General features: G+C 43.6%; 1 gene segment (V, D, J or C); it reads right to left on the bottom strand.

Moving 5' to 3' along the window:
• Positions 1-1,513, bottom strand: LOC122488429. The segment is given in 2 exon segments: positions 1-642; positions 768-1,513. Coding segments are annotated over 2 exon segments (510 nt in total).
• Positions 1,514-17,211: the final 15,698 nt, after the last annotated feature.

Below are 17,211 nucleotides of genomic sequence, written 5' to 3'. Positions count from 1 at the left end.
GAGTCGCCCAGGTGCCCCTCCAACTTATATTTAAAAAAAAAAAAAAAACTACCTAAAAAAAAAAGTCCCTATTTATCTACTGAAGAGAACAGAATGGGCAACTAAGGTGATCCTGGGAAAATACCACAAACTGTATGTTGGGTTAATGTAACCACTTTTCCACTCTTGGCATAACTGTCAGTGGTTTTTGTAGGCTTCTGCCCAACTTCTATGTAGAGATGAGATGGCGACAGCCACAAACCCACATCCTACCATTGCTGTAGGGTGAGAGGGTGGTCTGTCGAAGGATCTTGGATCTGGGAAACAGAGGTTTATGATCAGGGGAGAGGTAACACCCTAGCTCTGTGTCTTTGCTGCTGGCACAGAGATACACTGCTGTGTCCTCGAAGCCAGCCAAGGTGATGTCAAGGGAACAGAAAGAAGAGTTATCCCGCCTGGCTTTGAAGTTATCAGAGGTGTCTTTTTCGGTGTAAAGGTTTGTATCATAGTAGTAGAGCAGCAGCTTTGGGGCTTGGTTCGGCTTCTGTTGGTACCAGTACATGGCATCATGATTCAGATTCTGAGAACAGCTCAGAGACACTTGTTTTCCGATCCCGGTAACCTGGTATCTTGGGCTCTGGATGACCCTGGCACCCGTGTGACCTGCAGAGAGAGAAAGAAAATACAGAGACAGAGCCAAGGAGACTGTTATTGCTGCCATAAAATAAAGGTACAAAACTGAGGACGAGATCACTTTCTCAAAGATTTCCTTTCTGACCAGGACTCACCTGCCCCAAGGAGACAAAAGGCCATACAGTAGAGCAGCCAGGGACCCATGGCAGGGCCACAGCAGGAACGGGGCATCTGTGTCTTCTAGACTCTGACTCTGGGTGGAGAGATGGGAGTTCAGAGAACCTGGTCCCTGATAGGTAAATCTGTCTGTGATGACAGTCTGCCATTGGCTTCACCGAGACAAGGGTCACTCCTTTTTGTGATGTTACACACAGCTTCCTGCTTGGCAGTGGGACCTGGGCTTGGCTGGATCACGTATGGAGCAGATGCCGTGTTACCTCATTTGCCCCTTTTCCTACATCTGCCCCACGTTCATCCAGGCTTCTCTGTCTCACTCCTCATTTCCTACACCCCGTAAGCAGTTCAGGGGTTCCTCAACATAAGAATAGTTTTTGCTAAAGTATCATTTATAAACCTGTTGAGAAAACGTCTTGCTGTCTACATCACAGATGGGATTGATGGCTGCAACCTATCCTCATCTTTTTTTTTTTCCCCGTATATTTCTGATTTCAATGTTTATTAAGCACAGCACCAAAACAAAATTGTTTGTGTGTGGGAGCTAAATTCTCCAAGATGGAATGTCTGAGTCAGGATGGCAGGGTGAAAATGGAGGTGTAAAAATAGCAAGATCAAATCATCTGCTCATTGTTTCCCTAGTCTTATGCCAATTTTTTTTTAAATTTACATCCAAATTAGTTAGCATATAGTGCAACAATGGTTTCAGGAGTAGATTCCTTAGTGCCCCTCACCCATTTAGCCCACCTCCCCCACACTCCCTCCAGTAACCCTCTCAGTTTGTTCTCTATATTTATGAGTCTCTTCTGTTTTGTCCCCTCCCTGTTTTTATATTATTTTTGTTTCCCTTCCCTTATATTCACATGTCTTGTCTTTTTAAGTCCTCATATGAGTGAAGTCATATGATTTTTGTCTTTCTCTGACTGACTAATTTCACTTAGCATAATAGCCTCCAGTTCCATCCACGTAGTTGCAAATGGCAAGATTTCATTCTTGTTGATTGCCGAGTAATACTCCATTGTATATATATATATACACCACATCTTCTTTATCCATGCATTCATCGAAGGACATTTGGGCTCTTTCCATCCTTTGGCTATTGTTGATAGTGCTGCTATAAACATGGGGGTGCATGTGTCCCTTCAAAACAGTAAACTTGTATCCTGTGGATAAATGCCTAGTAGTGCAGTTGCTGGGTCGTAGGGTAGTTATGTTTTTAGTTTTTTGAGGAACCTCCATACTGTTTTCCAGAGTGGCTGCACCAGCTTGCATTGCCACCAGCAATGCAAAAGAGATCCTCTTTCTCCGTATCCTCACCAACATCTGTTGTTGGCTGAGTTGTTAATTTTAGCCGTTCTGACTGGTGTGAGGTCGTATCTCATTGTGGTTTTGATTTGTATTTCCCCGATGATGAGTGATGTTGAGCATTTTTTCATGTGTCGGTTGGCCATCTGGGTGTCTTTGGAGAAGTGTCTATTCATGTCCCCAAAATTTTTTTAATGATGAGAGATTTTATTTCATTTCTTCTTTTGGAGATGATAAAAATTCTTTTTCTTTAAAAAATTTACATCCAAGTTAGTTAGCATATAGTGCAACAATGATTTCAGGAGTAGGTTGCTTAGTGCCCCTTACCCATTTAGCCCATCCTCCTTCCCACAACCCCTCCAGTAACCCTCTGTTTCTTCTCTATATTTAAGAGTCTCTTATATTTTGTCCCCTTCCCTGTTTTTATATTATTTTTGCTTCCTTTCCCTCGTGTTCATTTGTTCTGTGTCTTAAAGTCCTCATATGAGTGAAGTCATATGATATTTGTCTTTCTCTGGCTTATTTTGCTTAGCATAATACCCTCTAGTTCCATCCACATAGTTGCAAGTGGCAAGATTTCATTCTTTTTGATTGCCCAGTAATACTCCATTGTGTGTGTGTGTATATATATATATCACATCTTATTTATCCATTCATCCATCGATGGACATTTGGGCTCTTTCCATACTTTGGCTATTGTTGATAACAAACTATCCTCATCTTAATACAGAAGCCAAGCCCTGTAATCCTCTGTTTATATCCACACTTCATAGAATGCCAAAAACATTCTCTACAATTTTTGGCTATCAGTGACACCATAATGCCTCCTTGTGGCCAGTAGAAAAGTATCTACAAGCATCCTTCTTTCACTTCTTGTATTTCCAACTTGAACTCTGACATCAGGGAGCTCACCATGCTCTGCCTGGGTCTCCTCTCCTGCGCCCCATCATGGCCTCCCTCCAGGTAGTGAGGTGGATGGCCATAGAGCTCATATTGGTTATTTCTCATCTCGTGGGGATCACCGTCTTTTGTTGCCTGATTTATAATGCTTTGAAAACTGTTGTTTCATGTATTATGTTTGTTTGTTTTAGCTGCTTTGAGCAGGTTAAATCAGATTCCTGTTAATCCATCTGGGTTGGAAGCAAAAGTCCACTCCAGAGCCATACTGAATTTCTTACTCTTGGGTCCCCAAGGGTTTCAATGGTTGTAGACCTTTTTTTTTCAGTTTCTGAGTGTGTGGTTTCCATTTCACACAACATTGGCAACATTTTATTCCAAAACGTGTGAGACACAGTCCAGAATTTCAATTTCTCTGCTAACTTTTCCCTTTTGTCTAGCACTGAAGGTCCTGACCAAACACACAATTCTCTAACTGCATTTCTGGGTCTTTGGGTTGTAACACTTTTAGCCTGTGAAGGCTGTGACCATTTTGAGACTCCAGGATTAATGTAGGAGTTGTTATTATAGGTCCTGTGTCATCTCTATTATATGGGCATTGGAAACCTAGATCTGGTCTGAAACCTGCTAAGTTCCTATACCTTTAGCTCTTCCTTGCTCTGCCTATAAGTTCTCTCTTTTTTTCTTCTAACTGGTGAATTTCTTTTTCTTTTTAGATTACCTATGTATCATGTAGAGGTAAAGGGTATTTCAAATTTAGAAAGAAAAATGGACTAAGACAAGGGTAATGATCTTTCTGCTCTTCCTCTGTAGCTTTGTCCTAAATAATCAGTGGTACATTTTACCACTTCTGCCTTCCTTGTACAAACATGCAAACGTATATAAACTTCAATAAGGGGTTTTATTGATTTAATTATTCTTAAATAACCTTACATACTATGCATTATTCTGCAAATTATCTCCCCCTTGACAGTTTGCCTTGATCATCCCTACAAAATAAATAAACATGCTATTTGGTTTTCTTTTAATTTCTTTGTGCCTGTAAGGTGAAGCACATACACATAAATGCGATCAGATCATACATTCTAGGTAAACATATGTTTTCTTAGTGTTTTTCTAGTCATCAAAAGTGTAACTATGATTGGGGTGCCTGGGTGGCTCCATTGGTTAAGCATCTGATTCTTGATTTTGGTTCACGTCATGATCTCACAGTTTGTGAGATGGAGCCCTGTGATGGGCTCTGCACTGACAGCTCAGAGACTGCTTGGGATTCTCTCTCTATCTGCTCCTCCCCTGCTCATGCTCTTTCTCGCAAGATAAATAAAGTTAAAAAAAAGTTTAACTATGACTGATGGATGAAACTAACAAGCAATAAAAAACAACAATTCTTTTAATAAAAGTCTACGGTCTCCTATGTTCAGATGGCCTTACAGACTTCAAGACACAGTCTGCAACTGTAATGCTGCTTGGGGAGAGTAAGGAACCTTTCAGATTCTCTGTGCCACTCAAAGATCCAGAGAGTAGACACCACCCCCAACTCCAGGTATGAAAAGTAGTAATATGGTAGAAGGAAAGAAGAGAAGTGACATATGAAGTATTACAGTTCCTAATGGGGCTGAAGAGTGGCTTCAGGGTAGAACCAAGGATGAGATGAGAGGAGGTTGTGGGAGAGACTAGGATGTTTGAGAGATTGATTTTGGAGGCAACTCAAACTGTTTGTAATTACAAGACTAGGATATGAAGAATGGAAGTGAGTATCTGAGATGCATTGGAAGAAATGATTATTGGGGTGAGCAAAGGAAGAAACTGAGTATCATGTAGGTGCTGCAATCCACTCAAGATGCTGGGAATTTTAAGGTAGGAGAGACAAGAAATGGTTGAGAAGCAACAATGGAAAGCAAAAGGGACCTCAGTGCTGATGAGGGTCACTCACAGAAACCGATAATGCCACTGATTAATACCAGCAAGAGGAACGAATTTTTCCACCACTCCATTTCCATTGGGAGGTCAGGATCTGGGAACAGCAAATCTCCGACTATGACAATAAATTTGTGGTCATAGGACAGTATTCACGTGATCCTAAATTTCCAGAGAAACTTCAAACATAGACTTCTTAAAGCCAAATGCCACCGAAGCGTTGCTGACTACATTACAGTCTTACGTGTACGTGGGCTGCCATTGGAATGGCTGTATAAAATAGCTTGACAATTAGCACAACCAGAATGAGTTGCAAGCAATGTCTATGAATTCCAAGCAAAATCCAGAGAAGGGTATGTGGTCTTGTCTCTGGCAAGAACATGCCCAGAGAAGTCAGTGTGTACACTTGGAACTGGTAGAACTAAGCACGTTGGAGGAGACATCATTGGGAACTTGATGTTTTTATGAATCACGTGGCCGGCAGTGGATTCATAGTTTTCTGAACGGCTGACCCTGCATCAGACCGCCGCAAGGAGTGATGATTACACTGAAGAGGCAGATCCCCAGTTGGATGAGGATAGAAAGAATTCAAATATTCTAAAGGGAAGCGTACCAAAGCATCCAAAGAAAAGAGTATTTGAACCTACCGCGTTTGATTTTCTGTTCTTTTGGTCCTTTGCACACGTGTTGTGGAAATAATAAAATGGCATGTCGCATGTAAATTGAAATCACTGGATGAAAAATGAATCTCTAGGAGTGTCAAATAGTACAGCCGTTCTGGAAAATAATTTGGCTGTGTCTTTAAAAAGTCAGAACACACTCGGGGCGCCTGGGTGGCAAAGTCACTTAAGTGTCTGACTCTTGATTTCAGCTCACGTCGTGACCTCAGGGTTTGTGAGATCGAGCCCTGTGTCAGGCTCTGTGCTGACAGCATGGAGCCTGTTTGGGATTCTCTCTCTTTCTCTGCCACTCCCCCACTCTTGCATGCTCTCTCTCTCTCTCTCTCTCTCTCTAAGTAAATAAATAAACTTAGAAAAAAGTCAGAACACACTCACCGTGTAATCCAGCTACCTCACTCCTGGGCATAAAAGTATCCCAGAGAGGGGCGCCTGGGTGGCGCAGTCGGTTAAGCGTCCGACTTCAGCCAGGTCACAATCTCGCGGTCCGAGAGTTCGAGCCCCGCGTCAGGCTCTGGGCTGATGGCTCAGAGCCTGGAGCCTGTTTCCGATTCTGTGTCTCCCTCTCTCTCTGCCCCTCCCCCGTTCATGCTCTGTCTCTCTCTGTCGCAAAAATAAATAAACGTTGAAAAAAAAATTAAAAAAAAAAAGTATCCCAGAGAAATGAGACCTTGTGTCCTCACAGAATCCTGCACACAGATGTTTATGTATAGACACTGTATTTGTCATAGTCAAAACTAGAAACAACCAAAATGTCCTACGATAAATGAATGGTGAAAAAAACTCTGGTACACGCATGCCCCCAGAACAAAACTCAGCAATAAAAGAAATGAATTATTGCTAAATGCAGCAACTTGGGTGAATCTCAAGGGAATACGCTCAGGAGAAAAGCCCATCTCAAGGGTCACCTACCATATGATTCCACCTGTAAGACAGTCTCAACGGTCTCAATATGACAACATTACAGATGTAGAGACTAGATCAGTATTTCCCAGGGGTTACAGATGGTGTGTGTGTGTGTGTGTGTGTGTGTGTGTGTGACATTATAAAGGGAGATTTTGTAGTGTTGCAAAAGTTCTGTATCTTGACTACAGTGGTGGCTATGTGAACCTACACATGTGACAGAAATGGCTTAGAACTGCTTCCACACATGGAGCCAATGTCAACGTCATGGTCTTGCTAACTTTAGTATGATGATGTAAGATCTAACCATTGGCAGACTGGATGACGGGTCTCTGGACCCTTTTGATCTACTTTGCATCTTCCTGTGAATTTACAGTTATTTTTATTATTTATTTTTTAAATGTTTATTTATTTATTTATTTATTTATTTTTTTACCCGAGATATTTTCATTTTTTTTCAATATATGAAGTTTATTGTCAAATTGGTTTCCATACAACACCCAGTGCTCATCCCAAAAGGTGCCCTCCTCAATACGCATCACCCACCCTCCCTTCCCTCCCACCCCCCATCAACCCTCAGTTTGTTCTCAGTTTTTAAGAGTCTCTTATGCTTTGACTCTCTTCTACTCTAACCTCTTTTGTTTTTTTCCTTCCCCTCCCCCATGGGTTTCTGTTAAGTTTCTCAGGATCCACATAAGAGTGAAACCATATGGTATCTGTCTTTCTCTGCTGGGTCATAGGATAGGTCTATTTTTAATTTTCTGAGGAACCTCCACACTGTTTTCCAGAGTGGCTGCACCAACTTGCATTCCCACCAACAGTGCAAGAGGGTTCCCGTTTCTCCACATCCTCTCCAGCATCTATAGTCTCCTGATTTGTTCATTTTGGCCACTCTGACTGGTGTGAGGTGATATCTGAGTCTGGTTTTCATTTGTATTTCTCTGATGAGGAGCGACGTTGAACATCTTTTCATGTGCCTGTTGGCCATCCGGATGTCTTCTTTAGAGAAGTGTCTATTCATGTTTTCTGCCCATTTCTTCACTGGATTATTTGTTTTTTGGGTGTGGAGTTTGGTGAGCTCTTTATAGATTTTGGATACTAGCCCTTTGTCCGATATGTCATTTGCAAATATCTTTTCCCATTCCGTTGGTTGCCTTTTAGTTTTGTTGGTTGTTTCCTTTGCTGTGCAGAAGCTTTTTATATTCATGAGGTCCCAATAGTTCATTTTTGCTTTTAATTCCCTTGCCTTTGGGGGTATGTCAAGTAAGAGATTGCTGCGGCTGAGGTCAGAGAGGTCTTTTCCTGCTTTCTCCTCTAGGGTTTTGATGGTTTCCTGTCTCACATTCAGGTCCTTTATCCATTTTGAGTTTATTTTTGTGAATGGTGTGAGAAAGTGGTCTAGTTTCAACCTTCTGCATGTTGCTGTGCAGTTCTCCCAGAACCATTTGTTAAAGAGACTGTCTTTTTTCCATTGGATATTCTTTCCTGCTTTGTCAAAGATGAGTTGGCCATACGTTTGTGGGTCTAGTTCTGGGGTTTCTATTCTATTCCATTGGTCTATGTGTGTGTTTTTGTGCCAATACCATGCTGTCTTGATGATGACAGCTTTGTAGTAGAGGCTAAAGTCTGGGATTGTGATGCCTTCTGCTTTGGTCTTCTTCAAAATACTTTGGCTATTCGGGGCCTTTTGTGGTTCCATATGAATTTTAGCATTGCTTGTTCTAGTTTCGAGAAGAATGCTGGTGCAATTTTGATTGGGATTGCACTGAATGTGTAGATAGCTTTGGGTAGTATTGACATTTTGACAATATTTATTCTTCCAATCCATGAGCACGGAATGTTTTTCCATTTCTTTATATCTTCTTCAATTTCCTTCATAAGCTTTCTATAGTTTTCAGCATACAGATCTTTTACATCTTTGGTTAGATTTATTCCTAGGTATTTTATGGTTCTTGGTGCAATTGTGAATGGGATCAGTTTCTTTATTTGTCTTTCTGTTGCTTCAGTATTAGTGTATAAGAATGCAACTGATTTCTGTACATTGATTTTGTATCCTGCAACTTTGCTAAATTCATGTATCAGTTCTAGCAGACTTTTGGTGGAGTCTATCGGATTTTCCATGTATAATATCATGTCATCTGCAAAAAGTGAAAGCTTAACTTCATCTTTGCCAATTTTGATGCCTTTGATTTCCTTTTGTTGTCTGATTGCTGATGCTAGAACTTCCAACACTATGTTAAACAACAGTAGTGAGAGTGGACATCCCTGTCGTGTTCCTGATCTCAGGGAAAAAGCTCTCAGTTTTTCCCCATTGAGGATGATGTTAGCTGTGGGCTTTTCATAAATGGCTTTTATGATCTTTAAGTATGTTCCTTCTATCCCGACTTTCTCGAGGATTTTTATTAAGAAACATTGCTGAATTTTGTCAAAGGCCTTTTCTGCATCGATTGACAGGGTCATATGGTTCTTATCTTTTCTTTTATTAATGTGATATATCACATTGATTGATTTGCAAATGTTGAACCAGCCCTGCATCCCAGGAATGAATTCCACTTGATCATGGTGGATAGTTCTTTTTAGATGCTGTTGAATTCTATTTGCTAGTATCTTATTGAGAATTTTTGTATCCATATTCATCAGGGATATTGGCCTGTAGTTCTCTTTTTTTACTGGGTTTCTGTATGGTTTAGGAATCAAAGTAATACTGGCTTCATGGAATGAGTCTGGAAGTTTTCCTTCCCTTTCGATTTTTTGGAATAGCTTGAGAAGGATAGGTATTATCTCTGCTTTAAACGTCTGGTAGAACTCCCCTGGGAAGCCATCTGGTCCTGGACTCTTATTTGTTGGGAGATTTTTGATGACTGATTCAATTTCTTTGCTGGTTATGGGTCTGTTCAAGCTTTCTATTTCCTCCTGATTGAGTTTTGGAAGCATGTGGATGTTTAGGAATTTGTCCATTTCTTCCAGGTTGTCCAGTTTGTTGGCATATAATTTTTCATAGTATTCCCTGATAATTGCTTGTATTTCTGAGGGATTGGTTGTAATAATTCCATTTTCATTCATGCTTTTATCTATTTGGGTCATCTCCCTTTTCTTTTTGAGAAGCCTGGATAGAGGTTTATCAATTTTGTTTATTTTTTCAAAAAACCAACTCTTGGTTTCGTTGATCTGCTCTACAGTTTTTTTAGATTCTATATTGTTTATTTCTGCTTTGATCTTTATTATTTCTCTTCTGCTGGATTTCGGCTATCTCTGCTGTTCTGCTTCTATTTCCTTTAGGTGTGCTGTTAGATTTTGTATTTGGGATTTTTCTTGTTTCTTGAGATAGGCCTGAATTGCAATGTATTTTCCTCTCAGGACTGCCTTCACTGCATCCCAAAGTGTTTGGATTGTTGAATTTTCATTTTCATTTGTTTCTATATATTTTTTAATTTCTTCTCTAATTGCCTGGTTGACCCATTCATTCTTTAGTAGGGTGTTCTTTAACCTCCATGCTTTTGGAGGTTTTCCAGACTTTTTCCTGTGGTTGATTTCAAGCTTCATAGCATTGTGGTCTGAAAGTATGCATGGTATGATTTCAATTCTTGTATACTTATGAAGGGCTGTTTTGTGACCCACTATATGATGTATCTTGGAGAATGTTCCATGTGCACTTGAGAAGAAAGTATATTCTGTTGCTTTGGGATGCAGAGTTCTAAATATATCTGTCAAATCCATCTGATCCAATGTATCATTCAGGGCCCTTGTTTCTTTATTGACCGTGTGTCTAGATGATCTATCCATTTCTGTAAGTAGAGTGTTAAAGTCCCCTGCAATTATCACATTCTTATCAATAAGGTTGCTTATGTTTGTGAGTAATTGTTTTATATATTTGGGGGCTCCTGTATTCGGCTCATAGACATTTATAATTGTTAGCTCTTCCTTATGGATAGACCCTGTGATTATTATATAATGCCCTTCTTCATCTCTTTTTACAGCCTTTAATATAAAGTGTAGTTTGTCTGATATGAGTATGGCTACTCCAGCTTTCTTTTGACTTCCAGTGGCATGATAAATAGTTCTCTATCCCCTCACTCTCAATCTGAAGGTGTCCTCAGGTCTAAAATGAGTCTCTTGTAGACAGCAAATAGATGGGTCTTGTTTTTTTTATCCATTCTGATACCCTATGTCTTTTGGTTGGCGCATTTAGTCCATTTACATTCAGTGTTATTATAGAAAGATATGGGTTTAGAGTCATTGTGATGTCTGTATGTTTTATGCTTGTAGCGATGTCTCTGGTACTTTGTCTCACAGGATCCCCCTTAGGATCTCTTGTAGGGCTGGTTTAGTGGTGACAAATTCCTTCAGTTTTTGTTTGTTCGGGAAGACCTTTATCTCTCCTTCTATTCTAAATGACAGACTTGCTGGATAAAGGATTCTCGGCTGCATATTTTTTCTGTTCATCACATTGAAGATCTCCTGCCATTCCTTTCTGGCCTGCCAAATTTCAGTAGAGAGATCGGTCACGAGGCTTATAGGTCTCCCTTTATATGTTAGAGCACGTTTATCTCTAGCTGCTTTCAGAATTTTCTCTTTATCCTTGTATTTTGCCAGTTTCACTATGATATGTCATGCAGAAGATCGATTCAAGTTACATCTGAAGGGAGTTCTCTGTGCCTCTTGGATTTCAATGCCTTTTTCTTTCCCCAGCTCAGGGAAGTTCTCAGCTATTATTTCTTCAAGTACACCTTCAGCACCTTTCCCTCTCCCTTCCTCCTCTGGAATACCAATTATGCGTATATTATTTCTCTTTAGTGCATCACTTAGTTCTCTAATTTTCCCCTCATACTCCTGGATTTTTTTATCTCTCTTTTTCTCAGCTTCTTCTTTTTCCATAATTTTATTTTCTAGTTCACCTATTCTCTCCTCTGCCCTTCAATCCGAGCCATAGTTGTCTCCATTTTATTTTGCAACTCACTGATAGCATTTTTTAGCTCCTCCTGGCTGTTCCTTAGTCCCTTGATCTCTGTAGCAAGAGAGTCTCTGCTGTCCTTTATACTGTTTTCAAGCCCAGCGATTAATTTTATGACTATTATTCTAAATTCACTTTCTGTTATATTGTTTAAATAATTTTTGATCAGTTTGTTAGCTGTTGTTATTTCCTGGATGTTTTTCTGAGGGGAATTCTTCCGTTTCGTCATTTTAGATAGTCCCTGGAGTGGTGCGGGACTGTAGGGCACTTCCCCTGTGCTGTCTTGAATAACTTGCGTTGGTGGGTGGGGCCGCAGTCAGACCTGATGTCTGCCCCCAGCCCACCACTGGGGCCACAGTCAGACTGGTGTGTGCCTTCTCTTCCCCTCTCCTAGGGGCAGGATTCACTGTGGGGTGGCGTGGCCCATCTGGGCTACTTGCACACTGCCAGGCTTGTGGTGCTGGGGATCTGGTGTATTAGCTGGGGTGGATTGGCAAGGTGCACAGGGGTGGGAGGGGCAGGCTCAGCTCACTTTTCCTTTGGAGATCCGCTTCGGGAGGGGCGCTGGGGCACCGGGAGGGAGTCAGACCCACTGCTGGAGGGATGGATCCACAGAAGCTCAGCTTTGGGTGTTTGCTCGGTGCCAGCAAGTTCCCTGGCAGGAACCGGTTCCCTTTGGGATTTTGGCTGGGGGTGGGCGAGGGAGATGGTGCTGGCGAGTGCCTTTGTTCCCCGCCAAGCTGAGTTCTATCTTCCGGGGCTCAACAACTCTCCCTCCCATTGTCCTCCAGCCCTCCCATTTTCCGAGCAGAGCTGTTAGTTTATAACCTTCCAGATGTCAAGTCCCGTTTGCTGTCGGAACACACTCCATTCGGCCCCTCCGCTTTTGCAAGCAAGACTTGGGGACTCTGCTTGGCCGGCGGGCAATGTTTATTTATTTTTGAGAGCAAGAGAGAGAGCCGGGGAGGGGCAGAAGGAGGGGGACAGAGGATCTGAAGCAGGGTCTGTGCTGATAGCAAAGAGCCTGATGCAGGGCTTGAACTCACCAACCGTGAGATCACGACCTGAGCTGAAATCGGATAACCGACTGAGCCACCCAGGTGCCCCCCCTACAGTTATTTTTAAATGAAAAGTTAAAATAAATGAGACTATGAAAAGAATTTTACTACAATTAAGGAAGACTGTTATGGGAAACTGAGAATGAGAAGGGTTGGAAGAAATGGGAAGGGCCGGGTTGTTCTGTGGAGATAACCACTCTGGGTCAACCATTCTTATGAAGGCAAAGGTGGGGGGTAGGAGGGCCGGAGGAGCACAGATCACTAACTGAAGAGAACTCAGGCTATGCTGTGGCACAGTTGTGAGTTTACTTAATCACTTGAAAGCCCAGTGGGTGACATTCACCCTCAGTCTTGAACTCAGTCATCCTCTGTGAGAATTTGTGAGGAATGTCAGAAATCAACCCCCTATTGTCTTCCTACCCAAAGTTTTCTACTGATCTGTTCTTGCCTTCCCCGGGGACATGTAGAACACCAGATTCATGTCCTTGTGCTGAGAGAAGAGAAGCCTCGAAAGACGGCCAAGGACAGCTGGGGGCTGGAGGGAGAAGGGGAAACCTGAGGGTTTCTGTGCAGGGAAGGGGTGATTCTGCAGCGCTGTGTCTTTACTGCTGGCACACAGGTACGTGGCCGAGTCCCCAGGTTCTGTGCCCTGGAAATCCAGGGTGGAGAATGATCTGTCAGGCATCTTGGCTAAGAAGCGGCCACTGGGCATTCATGAGTCATCTATAGTGGCTTGATTATTGAAGTGAATCAGCAGCTTGAGTCCCTGCACTGAGGTCTGTCTGTACCAAAAAAGGACTTCATGACCAGAAATAGGCTCGCATCTCAGAGTTATTGTTTGTCCCATCATTGCCACCTTGTGCCTAGGTGTCTGGGTGACTCTAGTATCTGTGGGCTCTGTGGAAGGGGACAGAATTTGGGGGCAGAATAAGGGACATAAACGGAATTGTAATCAGAGATATCAGAGATTGTTTATTTCTGGGGACCTCCTCCCAGGAGACAAAGGGCCAGACAGCAGAGGAGCCTGGTGGCCATGGCAGGGTGGCCAGGAAGGGGCTTCACCCAGATGAGGCCCCTGTGGGCATGAACAGAGGGGTGGGGCATTCTAACCCCTCCCATTTCCATACAGTAGAGAATGGCCTGACAGCGATATTGCTCTCTGTCACTGCTCATGGGACCTCCTTCCAAAAGTGAGCATTACTTCTCTACAGAGGATTGACTGGACTCGATCATAACTACCCCAGGATGTGATTGGCTCATTCAAAGCACCTTCCTCAATTATACCTCCCACAACCCAGGCCTCCACCACTCTATCCTCCCAGACACATCACGTATCCACCATCTACTGGATATTTCCACTTGGGTGTGCCACCAGTACTCCGGATTCCGACATCGATAAATCACTTTTTGGGGCTCCTGGGTGGCTCAGTCAGCTGAGCGTCCAACTCTTGATTTCAGCTCAGGTCATGATCTCATGGCTTGTGAATTTGAGCCCTGCGTCGGGTTCTGCACTGACAGTGCAGAGCCTGCTTGTGATTCTGTGTCTCCCTCTCTGTTTGCTCCTTCTCCATGTGTTCTCTCTCTCTCTCTCTCAAAAATAAACACTAAAAAAAATAAATTACTTTTCAGATCTCAGTACTTTTCTTCTTCCTCTCGTGGGCAATCCCTATCGTGATACCAAACACAAAATCAAAATCGTTCCTTGCTCAGTTAGGGCTTTGCCTCAGATCCTTGCGAAGAAGCACTTTGACTTGGCCACAGCGCTTGGGGGGGAGAGGCCTAAATGGAAGCTCTGGGAAGAGACAGGATTGTGAAGACGTTATTCTTGGTGAAGCCTAGAGACCAATGCCCTTGTGCTGTGTGATCCCTGGCCCCCTGCCCACATCACAGTGCTGCTAGTATTTCTGCATTTCCACACATAGGGGTCCCATTTGACTTCTCTGTGGTGAAGCCCAAATTTGTGCTAATCCTTCAGGCACTGGTGTGGATTGTGTGTGATAAATGAGGGCTTTAGTTCTCCTTGAAGATCCACAATAAAGTGTCCCCGGTTAATCCTCAGCTCCTAAAGTTTCCTCAAAAATGAGTGCCTGGCTCTCTCCCTATACTAAGCCAACCAATACCCACAAACTAACTCTTTCTGCGGGGGGGATGCAAATCTAGAAAATGACCTGGTTCTTGGGGTGTGAATAGTGATAAGATTTCTGTCCATGGCGAAGGTGGAGCACGTTTGCTCCCAGGTCTCTGCTGTTGGCACAGAGCTACACTCCTCCCGTTGCCCAAACTGGGAATATGTCAAGATGAGAGAGAAAGGTATGATTAGCCACTTGGAAGTTATAACAGTATAACTTTCTTAACAGAAGAGAATCAGCAGCGTTCACACCCCAGTCCTGTGTTTACTTGTTTCTGGGTAGCATCCTGCAGCCTGGGGGTGAAGAAGTCAGAGCTGCATACAGACCTTAGGAGGTGCAATATTGACAGAGATGCATGGAAAGCATCCTAGATCAGGGCATAGCATTGCAGTGGGGATTTTCTTACTCCTCCGCAGGATCTATCTCCTCTGGGAGACACAGGGTCATAAAACAGAAGCTGTGAGCATGTAACAAGTTCAGAGGGTGAGCGGGCTAGCTCCTTCCTCAATACTCTGATCCTTGGTTGAGAGAAAAGTCAGACCTAAAGTCACTCCAGGTCCTGGTGTTGTCAATGTATTCGTGGACTTCTGAAGGTTCAGAGCCCCTCGACTTAGCACAGTGTGGCCATCCTCCTCCGGGCCCTGCCTTAACCCCCTGCCCAACGCCATCCCCAGCAGTAGGCTGGGACCAGGTTGGGATTAGAGGACTGTGCATGTCAACAGCTTCTCTGATGTTCCTGACTCGGCTTTGTTTTCCTTCTAGCAGGACACGCAGTCTTATCCACGCAGCCCCTCGCCCCCACATCCTGTGCTGGCTCGGAGGTGCCCACAGAGCAGAGACAGATGGCCTTGGGGGCTCATTTCCTAAATCTCTTCAGTAACATAGCAGAGAGCTGACTCGATGATTTGTACCAACTTAGAGAACAACAAGATCCTCTTTTCTATCAAGGCATTTCTGCCACCGGGAAGGGGCTTCCGTTATTACGTAGTCACAGAAATGAACCCTGCCCGGCCCTCCTGTCCCCATGCAGGGAATGGGCCCCCTCAACAGAAACTCGGCCGTGATTTTGCAGTCTACTTCTGACCCACCTAAACGCACACCTCTGTGGGTCCACGAGACTTGGGTCGGGGGAGGGAGGGGATGGGAATCCTATGTGCTTGTTTACTCCTCCACAGTGTCTGTTTGCCCAACACACATGAAAACTACTTTAGTTTGGACTCTCTGGTACCTCTGGGGTGTGAACTTGTGGCCCCCGTGTATGGTGCCCATTCACAACTTGCCTGCAGTCCCATGCTCCCTATTGGTCTTAACCCATCTGCGCAAGAATAGAAGTCTCTGCGCCCTCGTCTTCTTTCCAACACTCAGCCGGTGTCTGCAAATCAGGTTCACGATTCAGCTACCAAGCCAGTGCTTCTCACTAAGGGCCCCTGCTGTTAGGCAGCGCTCCCAGCTCCCCCCAGAGCCGCTGAGTGGTAGTGGAACCACAGTGCCTCCTGGCGGCCAGTGGGGCAGAGTCACTAGAAATGAGCCTTTTTTTTTGGTCAGGATCCAAAGTGCCCTATACTGTGTCCCATGCCTACAGGGGTAGAGCGGAGTTAGAGCTGTTGGTTTTTTAGGGGTTTCGGAAATACCAACCCCTGTTTCTAAGATCGAAAACATTTGAGAGGGAGATACTGACGTCAGAGAAACTGAAAACCAAACTGCAGCTTTGGCGCTGGTGCAGGTAGGACTGAAGAGCGCAGCTACGCGGGCAAGCGAGCATTCCTCTAAACTGAATGGCCCATCACCCTGACTTCCTACTTCCTGAATTGGGTCTGCCTACTAATTTTACTATAATTTCAAGGCAGGAAAACAGAACGTGTCTTCCCCACAGGCTGACAAATACAAAGGTCCAAGCTGGAGGTCGTGAGCTGAGCCTGCTCAGGTCCTTCCTTTCCCAAGTCCCCCTCGGCGAGCTCTGCTCTCCTGCCACCCAGAAGAGGGAGGGGAGGGGTGGCGGCTGGGAGCACTGCTCTGGAGGACCGCCCCCGTAAAAGAGAGTGGTGAATAAAGGTGCCTGGTATGCAAATTCTTTGCCTGTGAACAGCAAGAAATGAGCATCTTTTAGGACAGTTCTGCTCAAGCCTGGAGGCATCTCCCCCAATATCATCCCTGCTCCTTAGGATACCCTCCTGGAACCAAGGCTGTGCAATTAAGCTGGGCCTTGGAAGACAGGAAAAGGTTCACAACAGTATAGTAATTAATTCCAAGTCCACACTGGCTGAAAAACTGAGAACTAGCTCTCTATTCTCTCTTCCCTCCCCGATCCGTCCTGCCATATTTCCCATGATGCCACAATGAAATGACATCGTAATGAACTACCAGTAATAAAATCCCAGAGATGCCCTGAATCTGATATGTATTACTTTCATTATACAATTCCTTATAAGGGACCAGGAAAGTCCAATCCAGTTTTTTTTTTTTCATCAGCTGACTCTCTTGTTCAAATATGGAATGTTCCAGGATTTGATTCGTATTTATTTCCATTACACCTTTTTATTGCTACAAGAACGATACAAATGTAATCATTTTATTTCCCTCGGCTCTTA

This window comes from Prionailurus bengalensis, chromosome A2 (genome assembly GCF_016509475.1).
Source record: "Prionailurus bengalensis isolate Pbe53 chromosome A2, Fcat_Pben_1.1_paternal_pri, whole genome shotgun sequence".
NCBI lineage: Eukaryota > Metazoa > Chordata > Mammalia > Carnivora > Felidae > Prionailurus > Prionailurus bengalensis.
This window is presented reverse-complemented; position numbering and strand designations above follow the sequence as displayed.